This window comes from Pongo pygmaeus, chromosome 11 (assembly GCF_028885625.2).
Source record: "Pongo pygmaeus isolate AG05252 chromosome 11, NHGRI_mPonPyg2-v2.0_pri, whole genome shotgun sequence".
Taxonomy (NCBI): Eukaryota; Metazoa; Chordata; class Mammalia; order Primates; family Hominidae; genus Pongo; species Pongo pygmaeus.
In genome coordinates this window covers 31678475-31700702 of record NC_072384.2, presented here as the reverse complement: position 1 = coordinate 31700702, position 22228 = coordinate 31678475, and the positions used below count along the sequence as shown (strand labels likewise).

General features: G+C 42.4%; 1 protein-coding gene and 1 non-coding gene across 2 annotated transcripts in view; one reads left to right on the top strand and one right to left on the bottom strand.

Moving 5' to 3' along the window:
* The window catches only part of GPR39 (G protein-coupled receptor 39), a 243034-nt gene extending 233032 nt beyond the window's left edge, over positions 1 to 10002 (bottom strand). The window contains exon 1 of the mRNA XM_054478826.2: positions 8685 to 10002. Coding sequence (XP_054334801.1) covers positions 8685 to 9555 — 871 coding nt within the window. The 5' untranslated portion in view covers positions 9556 to 10002. The remainder of the gene's footprint in view (positions 1 to 8684) is intronic.
* Positions 10003 to 19484: 9482 nt separating this feature from the next.
* LOC129032185 (U6 spliceosomal RNA) lies at positions 19485 to 19591 on the top strand. The gene has a single exon (XR_008501212.1). It is a non-coding gene; the product is annotated as a U6 spliceosomal RNA (small nuclear RNA).
* Positions 19592 to 22228: the final 2637 nt, after the last annotated feature.

Sequence of the window (22228 nt, the reverse complement as noted above, 5' to 3'; positions counted from 1 at the left end):
TCTCTGCCAGCTCCCTCCATCTCCAAAGCCAGCAACAGAGAATTTCTCCCTGGTCAAATGCCTCTCATGCTTTGACTGTCTTAGTTCTCCTGCCTCTGACCTCTAGACCCAGATTTAAAGGCTCATGTGACTTGGTTAAATCCACACAGAAAATCTCCCTATTTTAAGGTCAACACATTTGGGAACTTAATTACTTCCCTTCCTTGCAACACTAGATTAGTGTTTGATTGAATAACTGGGAGAAGATACGTATACCTTGGGGACCAGGCATTTTGGAGGCCATTTCAGAATTCTGCCTAGCACAGGGAAAGAAGGAAAGGAAGGTAGAGCCAAGAGAGCTTCCTGAGGATCATAGTGAGGGTGCTTTTCCTCCATTTCAGGAGCAGCAGCCACTGTCAGAGAACTTCAATCAATCAATCTCTCAAGCAGTGCATGGCTACTGTGCCACCAACCCAGTAAGGAAAGTTGAAGATGTATAAGAGTGCAGTGTCCCTGATCTTAGAGAGTTCCAATATAGTCGAGAGACATCATCTGTGCCCCCTTCTAAGAAATATCTAAGATGGCTCACCATGCATAGGAAGATCAGTATAGGCGGTCGTAGTCCAGAAGGCTTCATGGAAGAAGTGGGAGGCATTGAGATATATCATATGCAGAATGCTAATGTAAGTGGTAGGAAGATTTTTCATGGGAGATATGAGTTGGTCGTAGCTGGAGATTGTCGTTGAAGAACGAATAGACCATTGAGCAATAGAGATGACAGGTGAGAGCTACTGTGACCTAGTTTAGCTCCCTAGGGCCACCTCCTAACCAGGGCCTGAGCAACGTGGGGGCAGTTTGGGCCTCCGAGCTTGGAAAGTGGGAGTTGCTGAATGGAAGCAGTCACTGTCCGGCCATGGAGGACAGTGGCAGCAGCAATACTGGAGAAACCAAGGGCCAGAGGTCTGCCTAATGGAAAGGAGAACTCACCAGTGTCAGCTGCTCTACCTGAACTCTATTCCAGTGAAGGGTTGTCTGTTTTTTTATTCTATAAACACAGCCAGGCCTGTACTTTGACCCAAATTGCAATGCAACAAATGCTATCACTCTAGGGGCAGCACTAGAAATTCAACTGTGCTATTTAACTTCTTAAAACCCTGCAATGGCTTCCAAGGATAAATTCCAAACCCCTTAGCTATGGTTTCATCTGGAACTGGCTGATCCAGTCCACTAGGCCGGGCTCATGATACATTAAAGGAAGAGATATGAAGTTAGGCAATCCTTTTTCATCCTCCACAAAATCTGGCTTTTAAGATAATTGCCCAGCTAAAGAGGTCAAGAATTCCATCCTCTGGACCCAGGATGGATCCACAATACCTTTGTCCCAGGCAGTAGCTGCTTATTCCTTCCCTGGGGTGATAAGTGTGGCTCACTCTTGAGAGAGATGGCTGCAAGTGGATGCAATTTAAGGTGGAGATATAAACACATTGGTTTAATATTTTCAAAATGTCACCCTCACTTTATCTTCATTACCTTGAGGACCCCTTGTTAACAAGTGGTGAAAGAGCCTGCTAAGAAATAATGTTTAGAGTTGTATCATTGCATTTAACATCTTGTTCAATAGAGTTTAACAAGGACCATTCACCACCCTAGTCACTTTCATTTCATGGTTACTTCTGGCAGGTATACATGGTTAAAGGTAACATTCAGGGTCTGATTAGCACAGAGTGTTCATTTGCTCAGGGGCAAGCAAATCTTAAGTGTTTTGCATGTTGGCTTGACTTCAGAGGCCTCAGAGGAATCATAACCCTTTCAAAGAGAGCATCTTTGGTTCAGATGAACCAGAACACTTTTGAGGAATGATCAACTTCTATACGAATGCATGCCCAAGGGAAAACAGAACATCGCTTCTCAATTCCAAGCTGAGGCTCATTCATTCATTTGTTCAGTCAACAAATATTCATTGATTACCTGCTATGTCTAGACACTATGCTGGAATGAGGTACAGTGTTGAGGGAAATTAGGGCATGCGCCTGTCCACAAGGAATTAGAAGGAAGACAGACATCAATCGAGTAATTGCACAATTAAATGTAAAATGACAACTGTAAGTCTTGTTTTGTGGGAGATTTAATAAGTCAGGGAGGATGGGCCAGCTTCCCTGGGAAGATCTGAGAGAGGAGAAAGATATTAACCTGGGGAAGGGGATGGAAGTGGGGAGCAGGTAGAGAGTAGAGTAAGATAGAAAAGCATGCCAGGCAGAGGAAACAACCCATACACACTCAGCATGGGGGAAGAGAGCCAGTCATGGTCATTTGAAGAACTTGAAGGGGAGCCAGTGGAATAAGGCAGTTAAGAGGTGTTATAAACTGAACTGTGTCCCCTGCAGATTCACATGTTGAAGGCCTAAGCCCCGGTGTGATTGTATTTGGAGATTGGGCCTTTGGAAGGTAATTCGGGTAAAATAAAGTTGTAAGAGTGGGGCCCTAATCTGATAAGACCAGCATCCTTATAAGAAGAAGAAGAGACACCAGGAGAACACATGCGCAGAGAAGGCCACGTCAGGACACAGTGAGAAGAAAGCTATTCATCTGCAAAAATGTGCAGCAGAAAGGATGACCAATCTTGTCTCCAGTGCTCAGTAAATAGCCAAGAGTAGAGGTGGAGAGTCCGTTGAGTGGTCCCAGGGCTGCAGCCTGACAGGGGATGTGTGCAGAGGGAAAAGAGATAGGCAACCCAAGGAGAAAGCCCTCAGAAGAAACCAACCCTGCTGCACCTTGATCTCAGACTCCTAGCTTCCAGAACTGTGGGAAGATAAATGTCTATGGTTCAAGGCATCCAGTCTGTGGCATATTGTTACCCTGGCCAGAGTGGATTAATACAAGCAGAGAATGGCACTTGATAGAGTTGGAGAAGCAGCTGATATGAGGGGCTTATGTCAAGAGTTTTGGTCTGTGGTTGACATAAGAGCCATGGGAAACCACTGACTGGCTTCACTTTGCTGGGGTCAGAGATGGGGGTGTCAACAAGATCCCAGTGGCTGCAGTGTGAACAGCCCAGACACAGACAAGAATAGATGGAGATTTTTCCAGTGATGATACCTTAGTCAAGGACCCTCAGTCAGAGAGCAGGCTTGCTGGAAACAAAGTAGAAAGAGTAGCATGGGAGGCAGAGCTCTTTGAAAGTGCTTGCAAAGGAAGGTGTCCACCAGAGGGCAGGGCCCAGGTGAGGCTGAATACCATTCATTCACAAGAATGTGCAGCACAAAGGATGACCAGTCTTGTCTCCAGTGCTCAGTAAATAGCCAAGAGTAGAGGTGGAGAGTCAGTTGAGTGGTCCCAGGGCTGCAGCCTGGCAGGGGACATGTGCAGAGGGAAAATGGATAGGAGTCGACAGTGTCCTCCAAATGGTGGACCAGTGGACCTTGCCTTGTACAGCCAGAGGGGCTCCTTGACTCCCAATTCAATATTCTTCCACTGCGCTATCTCAACTCGTAAATGGCTTTTATTCTGAGTGGTTTTAGCACTAATAAGCCAAATGCTTTGTGCAACTGAGGCCTCTCTTTCTTATTACACTTCAGCAGCCCCCAGGAGGCTGACAGATGAACAGGCTTGCTAATGAATGGGGACTGGGATTCCAATCTCCCCTTCCTCGGAAACTATGCATCTCTCCAACACAGAAATGAAATCTTTGAGACAGCCTGATTATAAAAATAACGCAGCATTATTATATTTGTCTGCCAGGCTGATCATAGGACACTTGCAATTTATGACAGCTATCACAAATAGGAAAATAAACATAAAATACCGTTTATTATAGCCACATATACATCAATAAAGGGAAAAGGGAATGGAGGTGATAATCTGAATATTTGAGGCAAAACTTCTTTCTGAAATATTGAAACATTGGAGTCAAAATAATATCTTACATTAAAAAAGTCACTAATTTAATGTTGATGGTATTTCCCTCAAAGACTGTGTTGACATATCCTTTTATATCAAATAAAAAGCCTTTGCTAAGAAAACTAATGATGAAAACATGATTGTAAGATAAGCATTTAACCTAGTGAAGAAAACAACTACTAAAAATTCTTATGGGCACTTTCAAAGCATTTCAAGGCATTCACTTCTGTGTAATACCAAATATACAGTAGAGTATAGGGACTGGTTTTTAAACTAATTATATTTTTGGTTATGGCCTGCACACAGGGTACGGAATTTCATGAAGTCAATGAAAAGGAAGCTGAAGAAACAGATGATTCAAATGCTGAGCCACTGACAAGTAAAGGTTTGCTTGAATTAGACCAGATAATTATGAAAGAATGGGGAAAACTGACAAGGATAATGCAAGGATAGGTGCTTCCATGAGGGTGATTTAAACAGCAAAGAATGAAGAGAGGCCCTTTTTGTAATCTTACTAAGAAAATAAAACACAAAGGTTATCAGATAGTTTTGTCAGAAAAATTGTGCCCTCAAACCACATTGGATTCGTTCTGAATAATCATTACAAGAATATATAGTTGTAACTATAACTTATATTTGTAACATACAAATAAATTTCTTTTCATAATTTTCACTTTCAAGTCCCAATGAGATCTCATTTCACATGTTTTCAACCCCACTTTAAGGGAACCAACTTTATGAGTTCTTTTCAGGTAGTGATTGTCCTCAGGTAAAGAGGACCCACTGTCAATATCTCATTCCCCTCTACCCTCTCTTCTCTCTCTTATTCTTCCCTGACCCTGCTTGGTTTGACCTAATTCTGTGGTCTAAAAACCCAGAGGATGTGATTCTGAGCTCCTTCTCTTTGCTTCTCCCTGAACCATGCCACAAATATCTAAATGTATATCAACCTTATTTTTAGAGTAGTTCATTACAGCAGCAAATCTTAACCTTTGTTGCATCCAAATACACATGATGAACAATGTCTGTATTCAACATGAGCAACCCAAGTTGATGTGTAATCCCTGCCACTAGATGCAACTCCTTCCCTTTCCTTCTGACTCAGGAGAGCAAATCAGAATGCAAAAGAGTGTAATTATTCTAGAGTTATGAATCTTCTATGATGTTTTATTTAATAACCTCATGATTGTCTGCAAAAATCTTTTTTCATAACTATAGTTGAAAGCCAATCACTGCCCTCTAGTTCTCTAGGAGGTAGTTGTAACTGAGTCCCAATCACTTGAAAGTTATTATACAAATTAAAACTATGTTTTTCTAAAATTACTTTGTCATTCCACTTTGAGTGGTTGACACTTGATAGCAAGCCATGTGTGCAATAGACACACACAAGTGTCCACAGACCTGGATGCTATCTGCATTGAGAACAACTCCAAAGGAGACTTCAGAAAGAGAAGATGGGAGGTCTGGGGAAAGACGTGCTTGAAAGGAAGTCTCATTTTACACATCCTCATCATTGAAGGGACAGGACAGATAATCAAATTATCAGTTCCTTTTCTCCAGAAGAGGCAGAAATCCAGACCAGCAACCTCTGTTCTGACATCGGACAAATATTACCATGCCACACTGGCTGTAACCTTGAAACAGAAACCAAGTCTAGTACTGATTTGTCACTGGGCTGACAAGAGGCAAGACAAGACACTCCTGTTTCCAGGAATGTGCACTTTTGCATCATTATTGTGTTCTCCTGTAAATTGCTTGAGAGCTAGTAGGTATCCCAGCCTCTCTTTCTCTCCCAGAGTTCCCAATGTGTTTTCCTTATTCACCAGCCCAGCACATCGACTAGACTGAGGTACAATAGTGAAAGATGAAGAAAGGAAAATTAATATTTTTTACATGGGCTTCCTCATCTTGGGTAGATTTATGAATTTTGTTTCTGTCGTGCGGAAGTTAGCATTTTTAAGAACGAGTGGGGAACAGTCTTGTTTTCTTTATGGCCTCAAGAGCTCCAAGAACTACTTGTGATATGTCGCCATTTACATTTCACATTAAATTTAAAATATGTTTGAAATGAGCAAATATTTATTTTAATTTGATCCATCTGTGAAATGAAATACTAAAAAGACAACTAAATTACTAAATTCAGTGATTTGTAAACAATTTATATGTTCATTTGTTCTGGGTTAAAAATGCCCCAAAGCACAAGTTTTATGAAACTCACAAAGTAAATTGCATTGTATTAATCTGATGAATGCAGGCCATGATTTCTTCCTCTTCACTCCATTAATTTATTTCCTAACTTGAGTTAATTAGTGAGGTTCCTATTTTTAAAAGCTCTTTGAAATTCATTGGGAGAGGAGGACATTTGCGAGAACTGCTTTGAAAACCTACCGCAGAGAAAATGGGCTAAATACAAACAGTAAATTCCCCCAGGACATTATCGCACATTGAGCACCTGATTGCCATTCAACAATCTTTATGCTGAGAACACAGTGGGTGATTAATATACAGTTGGTATAGGAAAGAAGGAAAGAGCTAGAAGGAAAGAATGAGAGCAGAACAAGAACAAACTCATTCCAGACAATTACTAATGGGATCTGATGATCTCCAAGGTCCTATCCATCTCTAAATAAAAGTCTGTGGCATTCTGATTTTATGCTGCAAATGGAGACTGGCTTTAACTTGGAACACCCACTGCGGGGAGAACAGACATCTACTCAGAGAAATACAGGAAACACAGAGACTGGTCAAACAGAGAGTAATGATAAATCAATGATTTTCCCTTTGGTCAAAGGCGGCCTTAATTCCTAAGTTAGACTGGGAGGTAGTTGAAGACCACTTGCTAATGCTTGTCTACCCCCTAATTCTTATCCACTCATGCCAGTCTCCCAGTCTCCTCCAATCAAAAAAAAAAAAAAAAAAAAAAAGGAAATTAACTCACACTAAAGTATAAATTACAGCTTACAGTTTAAGATATGCCTAAGGGAATATTTATGGAGGAAGGGAGACTAGTATTTCAACAAACATTCAAGCTTTAAGCAAATACAATGTCAATTCCTCTCTGTAATATTTGAGTAGTAGCACCCAGTGGGTGATAGACGAGTTGGGTACCCTTCCCAAGTCCCAAGATAATGTTACCTACTCCAAGTTCCAGAAAAGCTGGCCCTAAGAGGCAGCAACACCGCCAGGCTTACCTGTGCTTGTCAAAGTCCTGCCTTGTTTCATTTTCCTTTCACCACACGCCTGTGAGAGTCATAGAGAGACATGCATTTCTCTGCCCCGAAAAGCACAGTGGGACTCTTGGAGCTGCACTGAGGTGATTCTGAACTAGGTCTTCTCTAAGTCTCAAATTCCTACTCTAGAAGATGGAAATATTGGTCACCTGGCACAGCCCCTAATGCAGAGTAGCATCCAAATATTCTCATTTTGCACAGACACAGAGTAAAGTCAAGTCAGCTGGTCACCTGCCACAGTGCCTGCCACAGCTCTCAAAGCCCAGTTCCCTGGGGGCACAAGGCAGGGGCATCATCCACTTTATCCATGGCTGCCTCTGAGTACTTTGCAATTCATTAGGGCAATTATTTCAAATCAAATAAAGAGGGTTTAAAATTAGACCCTAAACTTTTAACAATTAATGACACACTTTAAGCCAGGGGCTGGTCTGAGGCAAGACCCAGGTCTTTCCATCATTCTCCAGGTGCCTTCCAACTCTCTCTCATGTCTACCTCCTGTCCCTGGAAACTGCTGCCCAGTTGCCCACACCAAAACAAACAGCACCATGATTTATTCCTTTTCCTGATGCCACAGGGGAGAGGGAAGAAGGGAAATGTTTGTTGTATCTATTCCTTCTTGACTCATACTCACACAGCCACAATACATCCTTTTCATTGTTTCTGCTAAAAAACATATTTTGGAACCCTTTGCTCACACACATTTCATGGGTCTCCATTAAAGCCTTGTCTCCCAGCCACTAGGCCCCTCTTCTGAAGGCTCTGGGGTCAACAGACTTGTGGGCTCTTTTTAAATAGACAAGGCCTCAACTTTAAATACTTGTGTCACAACAAAAGTTTAGAAAACAAGCATAAGAATTGGGTCTGTGAGGTGATTATTCAAATCCTAGGAATCCATGAAGCCAGATTTTCTGGATCAGATAAACAGGCCGTCCTGCCAGGTTGCTCTGGTCTGGTAAGGAACAGACACACAGTGGCAGAAACCCAAGCCCTGGGGGGTGCTGAGAGCTCCCATGTCTTAAGATTGGGTAGAAGAGGCTCCAAGGAATAAAACAGCAGCCCGAGTGTGTGTGTCGCGCACACCCTGCTTTCTCCAAAGGAGGAGAAAAATGAGAACAAAATCTAACTGCACAAGAAAGGCTTCCCCGGGTAAAAGAGCTAGATAAGACGGTTCCCTTTATCTCTGCAGAACTTGGTCTTTTGCAAAGGACTTTCACCTGTCCTGCATTACCTAATTTGTCCATCATATTCTCTAGTACTATTGTCCCCATTTTACCAAAGATTTTTTTTGTGACTTCCCAAAGGTCACAGCAGTGATGTTCTGGAATACACCCAGACCTTCTGAGTTCTGGTCTTGTGCCCTTTTCACCATAACCTACCATGAATCCCGGAAACACAGAGAAAAAACATCCAGAGACCCAGAGCAATGCCCTCATTCTGCTACAAGCCTCTTCCACCTCAGTGAACTTAAGCGTGCAATTCTAGGGCAAGACGTCCCCTGGAGAGGGCCACAGGCAGTGGCACGGGTCGTGGGGGAAGGTTGGGAAGCTGCTCACGCGTTGCCCCCAACCTGGGACTCACTCAGGAAGATGATGGTCTGCCTCCTGGCGGTCCTGCTCTCTTCGCTCTCTGACTTCCTCAGCTGCGGCGGCCGCGCGCCTCCGGCCAGCGTGCCCTCGGCCAGCGTGCCCTTCTGGCTTTTCATGAGCACCTGCATCATGTTCCAGCACATGAAGGCTACGGAGAGCAAGACCACGAGGTAGACCACGAAGGCGCCAAAGATGCTGGACTGGAACACAGCCCAGCGGCTGGAGAGGTTGGTACAGATGGACATATTGGAGGTCTCGGGCTGCTCGTGGTGGCGGGTGCTGGAGCGGTTGCAAATGAGACCCCGGTGGCTGGGCACGTTCACCAGGGGGTACTCAGTACCCATGGCAAACAGCAAGGGCAGTGCCACCAGGGCGGAGGTGACCCAGACGAAGCCAATCAGCAGCTTCACCTGGCAAGGTCCCGACACAGCCTTGTACCTGAAGGGGTGACAGATGGCGATGTAGCGCTCAAAGCTGAGGGTCAGCACATGCAGCAACGTAGCGTAGCTGCAGGCCTCGAAGAGGAAAGTGTGCAGCTTGCAGGACATGGTGTAGCTAGACGTGGTCAGGGGGTTCCAGATGATGCTGTAGAACTCCATGGGCATGCCAATAAGAAACACCAAGATGTCCGAGCAAGCCAAACTCACCATGTGGTCCGTCACCTCCTTCTGCAAGTATCCTTTCTTCTGCAGCACCTGGGTGACCCGAATGGTGACGCTGTTCCCCAGAAGGCCCATCACGAAGATGATCAGGTACACCAGAATAAGGGTGATTTTCATCCAGGTGGCCACCTCAAACTCGGGGACATGACTGTGATCAATGATTTGGGAGCAGTCACTGCCCGGGCGGTTGGGTGAAGCCATGAGAAAGAGCACCAGGCTACCAGGTCCAAAGACTTTCTCAACTTCCCTTTCTCCTCCCAGCAGAGCCCAAAATTCTTGGCTGCAAACTCACCTGCGAGGGCGCACGATTTTATCTCACTCGAGTTCTCCTCGCGAAGGTGACTTAGTATTTCAGGTGCTTTCATAGAAACTTCCTGGAGCAGCCCAACCTAGGAGAGGCCCAGGAGGCGCCTGGGTGTTGGGGTTTGGGAGTGTATGTGGCGGGGGCGAGGCGAGGAGAGGGCGGAGGAAGAACGTTCTAAACTCCTGGCTGGCTGGGAGTGAGACCCACAGCACCTGGCGCTCCGCCTCTGCCCCTCTTCGCCCAGGGCGCATTCCGCCTCGCAGCCCTCCTCTTCCTTTCCAGCTGCCGGCACTTGAGGGCCCCGGTCCACCCTCCGGAGCACCCTCTCCCGAGCTGCGGGAGGCGGGGTGGTCAGCGATTAATCATTAACCACAGCGGATTGTGCTCAGCGGCCCGGCTGCAGACCCAGCCCAGCGACGGGGTTTGACTCAGTACATAGGCACGGTCTCTGAAATCAGATCTTGGCTCCCGAGCTACCAGCGACCCACCCCCGCCCCACTCTCCGTCACCCAGGCGGCAGCCGCAGAGCCAGCTGCGGCGCTCCAACCCGACGAGCGTCCCAAGGAGGTGCAGCCCCGGAGAAGCTGGCGACCCTCCCGAGCTGGGAGAAAGACAAACTTCCCCTCTCCCGCCCTGCCCCCACGTCCACCGCTGCCTTGGGGGCCACCTTCAAAGGCGAGGTCACGGCCCGTTTGGGGGTGGCTTGACTGGGGCGTCCCAGAGGAGCCAGCAAGCGCTGGCCTCCTCGGTGGGGTGTTTGCCAAGGACAGCTGGGCTCTGCGCTGCTTGCAGCTGCTGCTCCAGGAAGTCGGCTCCAAGCAGGCTTGCAGGATCCACCATAGAATCCCTGCCTTTCCACAGAGCCTCCCGGTGTTCTGCGCAGGGCCCTGCCTCGCTTTCCCACGGAGGACGCGAAGACCCCGGGTCTCTCCTTTCAGTTTCGCTCCAAGGTGCAGGCCGCTTTCCCGGCAGCGGGACGTCTTTTAATTGGAGGCATGTATATGGATGAGGATGGCACTCCGCCAACAAGCCCCAGGTGGGAAGCATGCCCTCCGGAGGGAGCTGTGCCTAGAACGTCGAAGACAGCAGGAGGAGCTGAAGGCTCTGACAAGGCCGTCATGTAAAAACAGCATTAAGGATCATGACCTTTTCCTTCGAATGGACCCATTTTCGTCTTTTAATTCCACAATCAGAGGGAATGGGCAATGAAGGGGGAGGAAGGCTGGCTTATGCGTTCTAGGATGTTTAGCACCTACATACACACATCCCTAGGGACAGCCAAATGTCTCCAGACATTGCTAAATGCCCCTTGCCAGGGAGTGGCAAAATCAAACAAAGTCAGAACCTCTGCCTCGAAGGAAGAACATGGATCCCCTTTATCTGTACATTCTAGGGGCCTAGCACAAGCCCGCAGGCCCTGTGCTGAAAACATCTCTAAATTATCCCAATCGCCACACCGATGCAATCATTTTAAAGACGAAGCAATTCTGCTGTCTGGAGGACCTATGCTTCCCCAAGGCCATAAAAGAGTGAGTGAGAGCAAGGTCTTACTCATATGTGGAATATAAAATAAAGTTAAATACATAGAAACAAAGAGTAGAAAGGTGGTTACCAAGGTCTGGGAGGGAGAGCAATTGGGGACATGTAGGTCAAAGGACAAAATGAATAAGTCTACAGATTTATCATACAGCCACAGGACAATAGTTAATAATGTTGCAATGTAGATTGAAAATTTGCAGAAAGAGTCCATTTTAGGTGCAACACACACAAAAAGGGGTCACTATGGAAGGTGACATACACCTTGACTGTAGTAATCATTTCACTTTGTGTGTCAAAACATCATGCTGCACACCTTAAATATGTATGATTTTTAAAAAATGGTTAGTGACAGACTTGGAAATTAATCCAGATCTGCCTGACCCCTGAGTTTGTACTCCTAATTCTGAGAATGCAGTAGGTGCTTAGGAAATTCATCCTGAATGGTATACATAGAAACATGGGACTGTACTTTTTTTTGAGGGGGGGGACGGAGTTTCGCTCTGCAGCTGGGATTACAGGTGCGCGCCACTACACCCGGCTAATTTTTTGTATTTTTAGTAGAGACAGGGTTTCACCATGTTGGCCAGGCTGCTCTTGAACTCCTGACCTCAGGTGATCTGCCCACCTCGGCTTCCCAAAGTGCTGGGATTACAGGTGTGAGCCACTGCGCCCGGCCAGGACTGTACTTTCTGCACAGTCTGCACTGGAGCTATTGTGTCTGATGACCTCAAGGATTATTTGATTTTAACGCTGTCTAGGAGAAAGAAAAAAAAAAAAAGCTGTATGGCCACTGGATCTTTAAAATTAGCTTCATATGTGCCTTTCGTGTTTTCTCTTTCTTTGTTCTGTTAAATCACAAGCTCCAAAGCCAAGAAGTGTATCTTTTCCCTCTCTGACAGGTTGACATAGCACCCTAAATAATATGTTTTGTGGAAGGCCTCTCCACCCCTGATGTGTGCTACTTGACCTGCTTGTTGGCATTGGTGGAGAAACTCCTAATTCGTTTCCTCATTAGTGCACTGCGTTCAGCTGAAGGACCTAGCTGACCTTTGTCCCACAACACTCACAGGAGTAGCGTAATGGGGGTAAACATGGACTCCTGGGGCTTTTCTACCTGCAGATGAGGACTCTGAATCGACTTCTCTGCAGAAGACCCTGGTTGTTTGCTATCCCACAGGAAATTCATCCTGAATGGCACACATAGAAACACTGGACTGTACTAGGATGTGCCCACAGATTCCCCTGCCCTGAACACATGTACACACACACACACACCCACACAACACACACACTCTCACTTACACGTACGTGCCTGCCCCTGCTCACTTCTTTCTTTTCAAAGCTGTAAACAAACTAGGAACCTCACCCTCAGCCCAGCCATAGAGCTTTCCTTGGAAATTCTCCTCTTACTCATTATCTGAGCCCCTATAACATGTCAGGCACTTTCACATAATTCATTTCTCTCAATCCTCACAATAGTGCAAAGTGGAGATTATTACCCCCATTTTACAGGTGGGGAAATTGAGGATGGGGGATTAAGTGATGCACCAGAAAGGCCCAGACGCACCAAAAGCACATTCCATGCTATTGCACTGTCTCCCTGTGCCAGGACAAGACTGTGCTAGGCAGAACAGTGGTGTTTTAGGGAGAGGTGGTTTTTTTTTCAGTCACCAGCCTTAATGCTTCTCACATCCCTATCATATTGGATAATTCCAATTTGTTCTGCTCAGACAAGATTTCCATTATTATCAGATTCCTTTCATCAAATTCTTCTTTCCCAAAGAGTGAACACAGATTACAAATGCATGGCCAAACAGTGAGAATCAACCTAATTAAAATGCACTCTTTACAGTAGAGATGGAAAAATACATTTTGAAAAAAGGTCCAGGAGAATTAAATTTTCATTTCACCTTGCTTTTCCTAAGGCCAATTAAAAACGGTTTCATGTGCTCTCACTTGTTAATAACAGACTGGTATAGCACCTGGCCTCGGTCTGTGTAATCTAGATGTTTTATTAGCATATTGTGTAGAGGAAAGAAAGAAAAGGAATGAAAAATGAAAGAAAAAAATACTCTGGGTATCCTTTGATCTCAACACAACTCAAGGCTCACTCTACTCTAGGGCCTGCACAAATTTATATTCCCATTCTACACATTCTAGATGACTTTTGAAGTCACATTGCCTAGTGGTTTTCACATTTTTTTAGAACAAAATCTCATTTTTGAAAAATAATCTTACACTGGCACCCAGAGTAAACACACACACATGCACATTATATTTTTGTAAATTTAAATTTATTTTATATACTAACATTGATAACATTGACTCATTTAAAGTCAATAAACAATTTACAGTAAAAAGTGAATAACATCTTGTTTACAAAGGTTTGTCATGACTATTAAGCTACAACAAAAACTTAAAACATCTTCAAAAATTATAAATAGTATAGATAACTTTATTTGTAATACAATATAACTAAAATTAATAACAAAACCAGAAAACTGAAACATAAAACTCTACCATCTCAAAATATACTTCTTTTAAGTCTCTGGAACAATTCTTTGTCAAAGAGAAAAGCAAAACCCAAATTGCAGATTATCTAGAGAATAATGACCACAAAAATATTGCATATCAGAACCTGTGGAAATAGCTAAAGGAATCCCTGCAAGAAAAACTCATAGCCCTAATTATTTCTAATAAGAAAGAATAAAAATACATCAAGTTATAAAAAGAATAATATTAAAGAAGACTGTAAGAAGGGATTAATAAAGATCAAAGTAATTACAAAATAACTAGATAGTAAAACTAATAAGTAAGCTCAAAACCTTATTTGTTTTGTGTTCTTTCATAGATGGTGGGTCTTGCTATTTTGTCCAGGCTGGGCTGAACTTGTGATCCTCCTGCCTCAGCCTCCTGAGTAGCTGGGACTACAGGCATTTACCACTGCAGCCAGCTAAGACTTTTTTTTTTAAGTAGGACCTCTGCTTCGGGCCTTAAGAATAGTGAGTATTAGGCTGGCAGCCTGCACACAACCCCAGCCCCACACTACAGCACAGATTGTGATCTCTCAGGGAAGATAAGCTAATAAGGTAAGCCCTGGGATCACCCAGGCCTGCTTTGTGGAGGCACTTTGCAGACCATGGGACAGAGAAGGAACCCCAAGGAGAGCACAGTCATCTCACTGAGTTGGGGAGTCAGAGACTGGAATTCAGGAGGAGGCTACTGGACTTTACAAAGAAGAGTACCGGAAAGGAGGAAACTACACAGAGAAAGAGTTCCGGAGAGCTATGCAGAAGTCCTCGAGTCTTTTGCCAAATACTAAATGGGTATGTGCAGCTGAAACTCCAAGAGCTAGGCAAAATATCATGCTGAAGAAAGAGCAACTTGCAGAGGTAGGGGGGTAATTCAGGGGCTGTAAGACAAACAATTCCCAAAGTCACACAGAGCTGTGGAACATTAAAGTTTCAACCAACAATAGTGAAGAGACCTCACTGAACCAACCCTGGAAGGGCCAGATATCGGTAGCACTAAACTAGCCACAGACCTAAGGCTGCTGTAGACCTGCCTTAACAAAGATACTGACCTGAGCTATCTAACATGGTAGCCATTAGCCACGTGTGGCTAATAAACACTTGAAATATGGCTAGTCCAAACGGAAATGTCCCTGAAATATAAAATGCAGACCAGATTTCTAAGAATTTGTATGAAAAAAAGAATGTAAATTATCTCATGAATAGTTTTTATATATTGATTTTATGTTGACATGATCATATTTTGCTATAATGGATTAAATAAAATATATTATTAAAAATAATTTTATTTTTTACTTTTTTTTTTTGAGATGGAGTCTCACTATGTCACCCAGGCTGGAATGCAATGGCACGATCTCAGCTCACTGCAACCTCCACCTCCTGGGTTCAAGCAATTCTCCTGTCTCAGTCTCCCAAGTAGTTAGGATTACAGGCACCCACCACCACACCCGGATAATTTTTATATTTTTAGTAGAGAGGGGTTTTGCCATGTTGATCAGGCTGGTCTCAAAATCCTGACCTCGGGTGATTCACCTGCCTCGGCCTCCCAAAATGCTGGGATTACAGGCGTAAGCCACCACGCCCAGCCTTTTACTTTTTTAATGTGGCTACTATTACATTTTAAGTTTTGTGTGGCTTGCCTTTGTGGCTGCTAGAAGCAATATCCTAGAAGCTATAAAGGAAAAGTTTGATGAACTTTATTTAACAAAAATGTAAAAGTTCTGCAAGGCAAGTGATATGGTTTGGCTGTGTCCCTATGCAAATCTCATCTTGATTGGTAGCTCCTATAATTCCTCTGTGTAATGGGTGAGACCCAGTGGATGGTAATTGCATCATGGGGTGGGTTTTTCCCAGGCTGTTCACATGATAGTGAATAAGTTTCATGAGATCTGATGGTTTTATAAAGGGCAGTTCCCCTGCACATGCGCTCTTGCCTGCCACCATGTAAGATGTGCCTTTGCTCCTCCTTCACCTTCTGCTATGATTATGAGGCCTCCTCAGCCATGTGGAACTATGAGTCGATTAAACCTATTTTTCTTTGTAAATTACCCAGTCTCGGGTATTTCTTCATAGCAGTAGGAAAATGGACCAATAGAGCAAGAAAGACTGTGGATAAAGATAAACAACAAATGACAGCTTATAGAGTATATATGCAATTGATTTTACACAGTAATGAGTAACTTCTATAATGAACTCAAAGCAGATGAAAACATACATTTCTTCCCAAAATTGATCTATAGATTCAATGTAATTAAAATTTCAACAGATTTTTCTGTAAACACTTGGCAAGCTCATTCTAAATTTACAGAGAAATGTCAAGAGCCAAGAATGAGCAAGATACTCTTAGGAGATGAGAGGACCTACTCTACCAGATATCAAGACTTATTATACACCTGTAGTTTACAAGGCAGTGTGGTTTTGACATGGGGATAGACAAAGAGAGGAATGAAACAGAAGAGATAGCAGTAAAATAAATCCATATGTGTATGACCAGGATTTATGACAGAGATGGCCTTGTGAGCCAGGGCAGAAAAGATAGGCTTTTCCATTGGTGTAGTAATCAACCAACTCTCTAGCGGAAAATGCCCTGATTTATATCGCATTTGCCAGTTTCCATGGTGTCAACACTGTGGCTGACTTCGAGCTACCAGCAATTTCACAACCTACTCAGAAAACTCCTGAAATTTTAACAATCAACCTTCATGGACCTCAGGACACCACTCTTTTCAATAGATGCCTCTTGGGACAATCAAGAATCTATCTGGATAAAATTCATTAAGGAAAAGGTGAACAACCCCATTTTCTAAATGGGCCAAAGAAATAAACAGGCCCTTCACAAAAGAGAAAATCCAGATGGACAAAAAACAATGAAAAGTTACCCAACTTCTTTAGTAATCAGAGAAATGCAAATTAAAATCACAATTAAGTACAACCAAACACCAAGTAGACTGGCTAACATTTAGAGACAACCAGTACCATCTATCCATGAAGCTGTGAAATGATGGTGACTCTTGTACCTTGAGGATAAAGAACAAATTTATGCAACCCCTTTGGAAGAGTTTGGCAGGGTCTACTAGAGTTATTCATAGATACACATATATCCTGTGACCCAGCAATTCCTCTCCTAGGTATATACCCCAGAATGCATGTAAAAGAATGTTCATAGCAACATTGTTAGTAATTACTCCAACCTGAAAAACACCCAAATGGCCATCTAAAGGAGAATAGATAAATAAAGTGTTGCATATCCATATAAAGAGCTACTAGAAAGCCATGAAAACTAATAAACTGTTACTTCCAAAACAATATGGTTGATACAATTCATACATATATTTACTTAAAAGCAAATGTGTCATTTCCATGAAAGGATCAAGGTCAGCTTTTGTGGGTTGGGGAAGGTGCATAACTGGTAAGGACCCATGGGGTGGGGTGTCAGCTTCTGAGTGTTGACAATATTCTATTTCTTAACCAGGGAAGTAGTTCCATGGTAGCAATTACATGATACTTTGCTTTATTATTTTTCTTTATGCAGTTGCTTATGGTTTATGGGTTTCTGTGTGTTATATTTCATAATACTTTAAAACAAAACTTTCTTAAAAAAGGAAGAACACCCATGTTGCCAGATGGCTCAGCTGAATCAACCCCACTTTTCACTCAGTGGGATGACAGTTGCAGCCACTCAGTCTCAAATTGTCAATAGCAGTATCCCATTAGTAAACACCTACTATGTACCAGACACTTGCTGGTTCAATTTGCAAATTCCTACCTACATGTCTGTAAAACACCCACCATGTGTCTCTTCTCATCTACCCAGGAGGTGGTCCATGGCTAGCAGCCTGTAGCTTGACTGTCCACATCCCTTGCAGGGCTCACTGGCAAGATGAGTGTAGGAGCAAAGACAAGTCAGACCCTAAGAAGCCATTAATGTGTAACTGGGAGACTCCCTCCCTCCCCCCTCCCTCCCTTCCTCCTTTCCTCCCTTCCTCCTTTCTTCCCTTCCTTCCTTTATCCCTACCTCCCCCCTGGAATGCCATCTGGTACACAGCCTGAGGATCCAGCCTTCTGGATATCAAGGAAAAGGCTGAAGGAGGTCCTGTGACAAATGGCAGGTTTTTATGAAAACTTCCAGCTTCACAACCTTAATAAGTTGATGGTCATTCCTGGGCCCTGATGGAATGCTGTGCCAGTTTGATTCTTAGGTGAGCCCTAGCTGAGAGGCTTCAGATTTCTTCTTAAGAAATCATGTTCTTTTTCAAATCACATTTTATATGTTACTTTCCCTTTCTTTCCTCATCTAATAAAAGGGATCAAAAAAAAAGGAAAGTGTCCCATTGGCTAGGTAAGGCACAGCTGATAAATTATGGTTTCTGCTCAGCACATACTTTTTTTTTCTATAAGTTGGCTATAAGCTGCAAAGCAGGGAGTCTCCCTGGTATCTATTAGGCATTCCATTTCTTAGCCTCTGGGAGCAGAGTGGCCATTCAGTCTAGGGAGAGACAAGCACCAGTGTATTCATCCCCACTTCCCCCCGTCTTATGCTAGGAACCACCTTCTACCTGGGCTGCTCCCTATCTCATGCCCTGCACATTGCAAGCTCAAAGCACAGGGAAACAGCAGGGCCAACTTCTCATCTCTCCTTGCTTCTCCCTTATCTTTACCCTTGTGAAAAAACAAATACCCCTGGACCTTAGTCTCCTTATCTTAATACTCCAAGCAAGATACAAACTATTTTTTTTCTCACCTGGCACTATTTTCCCAGCCTATTTGGGAAGAAACCATGCATATCCCCAGGTACAACTGTCCCTAAACATAGTGATGTTCAGCCTTGATGGAAAATGGGAGGGTCTTCTTGTAAAGTAGCCTATGATCCACCATCTCTTGCTATGTAAATCTACATAAATCAATTCAGGATTGGCATTGTATTTGCCTCTGACTTTTCTGAGAGTGCTGTCACATGATGATTGAGAGGACAGACTTGGAAATCAGACCTTCTGGGTTTGAAATGGGGCTCTACCTCTCACTTAGCTTATTTGTGCCTTAGTTTTTTTATCTGTAAAATGGAGATAACAGTAGTACTCATCTCTTGGGCTTGTTGTGAGATTATATGAGTTTACATTAAAAAGTGTCTGGTATATAGTATTTCCTTATATGTAGATTAGCTCTTTGATAAAGGAGCATTATAACTCAGTAAGTAGAACACATTTTCTGAGCTAAACTGCTTGTGTTTGAGTCTGCTCCTCCCTAGAGATGTAACCTTGGGCACATTTCTTAATCTCTCTGTGCTTTAGGTTCCTCATCTGTAAACTTAAAAATAAGTAACAAGACCCCTCCCTCAAAGGATTGTTTGCAGGACCAGATGACGTCTTATAGCTAAAGCACTTAAAACAATGCTAGGCACACACAAAGTGCTAGGCAAGCTTTAATTGTCATTGATGTCATGCTCACAGTCCATGAGCTGCTGTGGTCATACTGTTGAAAATAAGGCACATTCTAAACATTCCAGGTACCATTAGAGTTGAGCTAGTATTGTTTGAATACTCTGTCCTACTGAATTCCACTGAATTTAAAGCAACAGATACCAGATAAGCATATTCTTTCTAGAAAGTACTGTAGAGATTATAAGGTAGTAAGACACTTACTCCTCTGAAGGAGTTTATCTGCAATTCAAGCCAGAAGCATGTAAATTGTTGGATAGCAACAATTGCCAGTCAAGAAAACAATCCTATTTATAACAGCATCAAAAAGAATATAATACTGTGCTCACTTTGGCAGCACATATACTAAAATTGAAAAGACACAAAGAAGATTAGCATGACCTCTGTGCAAGGATGACATGCAAATTTGTGAAGTGTTGCATTTAAAATGTTTAAAAATGTTAATTAAAAAAGAATACAGTACTTATGAATAAATTTAACCAAGGAAGTAAAAGATCTGAACCTTATATGAAAACCATAAAACATTGGTGAAAGAAATAGAAAACTACACAAATAAATGGAAAGATATCTCATATTCATGAGTTGAAAGAATTAATATTGTTAAAATGGCCATACTACCCAAAGCAATATACAGATTTAACATAATCTCTATCAAAATTCTAGTGGCATTTTTCACAGAAATATGAAAAACAATTCTAAAACTCATGTGGAACTACAAAACACCCTAAATAGCCAAAACAATCTTGAAAAAGAAAAACAAAGCTGGAGGCATCACGATTCCTGATTTCAAATTATATTACAAAGTTAGAGTAATCAAAACACTATGGTACTGGCATAAAAACCAACGTGTAGACCAATTGAACAGAACAGAGCACCCAGAAATAAACCCATGCATATATGGTCAACTAATTTTAGACAAGGCCACCAAAAATATACAATGGGGAAAGAACAATCTTTTCAATCAATGGCATTGGGAAAAGTGGATAGCTACGTGCAAAAGAATAAAACTGGACCCTTATTTTACACTACACACAAAATTCAACCTAAAATGAATAAAAGACCTGAACGTAAGACCTGAAACCATAAAATTGTAGAAGAAAATATAGTGAAAAGCTCCTTGATATTGGCCTCAGCAGTGAATGTTTTTAGATATCACACCAAAAGCTCAGGCAATAAAAGCAAAAGAAAACAAGTGGATCTCATCAAACAAAAGCTTCTGCACACCAAAAAAAACAATTAATAAAATGAAAAGGCATCCTACAGATTGAGAGAAAATATTTGTAAACCATATATCTGATAAGGGGTTAATATCCAAAATATATAAGGAATTTAAACAACTCAACAGCAAACAAACAAACAGATAACCTGAATTTAAAATAGACAAAGGACTTGTATAAACATTTTTCCAAAGAAGATGTAAAAATGGCCAACAGGTATAGGAAAAGGTATTCAATACCATTAATCTTCGGGGAAATGCAAATCAAAACCACAATGAAATATCACTTCACACCTGTTAGAATGGCTACTATCAAAAAGACAAAGATAAAAATTGTTGGTGAGGAGGAGAAAAGGGAAGCCTCCTACACTGTTGGTGGGAGTCTAAACTGGTACAGCCATTATGGGAAACTATGAAAGTTCCTCAGAAAATAAAAATAGAACTACCATATGATCCAGCAACCCCTATGCTGGGTATGAAGCAAAAGGAAATGAAATCAGCACCTTGTAAAGGCATCTGTCTCCCATGTTCACTGCAGCATTATTCACAAGAGCCAAGACATGGAAACAACCTACATGTCAATTGATGAATGACTGGAAAAGAAATTGTGGTGTATATAAAATGGAATATTATTCAGCATAAAAAAGGAGATACTGATATTGACAACAACATGGATGAATCTGGACGATAATATGCTAAGTGAAATAAGCTGGATACAGAAAGAAAAATACCTCATGATCTCACTCATATGTGGAATCTAAAATAAAGTCAAAAATATAGAGAGAGTAGAACAGTAGTTACCAGTGGGGAGTAAATGGGGAGAAGTAGATCAAATGATACAAAGTTATAGTTATATAGGGATGAATAGGTTTAGGGATCTAATGTACATCATGAGGACTATAGTTGACAATATTGTATTATATACTGAAAATTTGCTAAGATAGATTTTAGGTGCTCTTACCACACACAAAAAATGAGGCAACCACATAGGGTGGTAGGTATGTTAATCTGCTTGACTGTAGTAATCAACTCACTATGGATATATATATATCTCCAAATATTAAGTTGTACACATGAAAGAAAGGAAGGAAGGAAGGAAGGAAGGAAAGAAAAAGAAAGAAAGAAAGAAAGAAAGAAAGAAAGAAAGAAAGAAGGAAGGAAGGAAGGAAGGAAGGAAGGAAGGAAGGAAGGAAAGAAAGAAAGAAAGAAAGAAAGAGAAAGAGACAGAAAGAGAGAAAGAGAAAGGAAGGAAGGAAAGAAGGAAGGGAGGAAGGAAGCAAGGAAGGAAGGAAATTGTCAAATTAATATCTTTGTATGTTAATTGTAGAAAGTGCTAGATACAAGAGAAACAAAATTCCTAATCTCTGACAATAAGAATGGGTGTATGACACACAGGGAATCTTACAGTAAGATGTTTCATTCAGCAAAATTCCCTATTTCCAAACAGAGCACTTAACAGAATTCACTGAACAACAGGGACTCTGTATTCTCCAACTTTATCTTCAGTCAGTATAAGCTTCAGATTGTTTGCAGAGCTGTGGCAAACAAGTGGCAAGAGGCCTGCTTAAATACATAGTTTGTAGCTTTATGATACTTTTTCAAAGCGCAAAACGAAATGGCCACTCTAAGGGGGATTGCAAGCGTGAGCTTAATTGCGTTAGCACTGGGCATGTGCCGACGGAGTTAATCAGCCTATTGGACAGGCCTCAGAAGGAGCAGCATCATCCCTGCCACTCCCACCCCCTATCTCAGTGGTTTCATTGTGAAAACTTTTTAGTGCATTGAGAAACCAAACAAACAAACAAACAAATTAAAAACACATCAATTTCCTGAAGTCAGCTACCTGAAG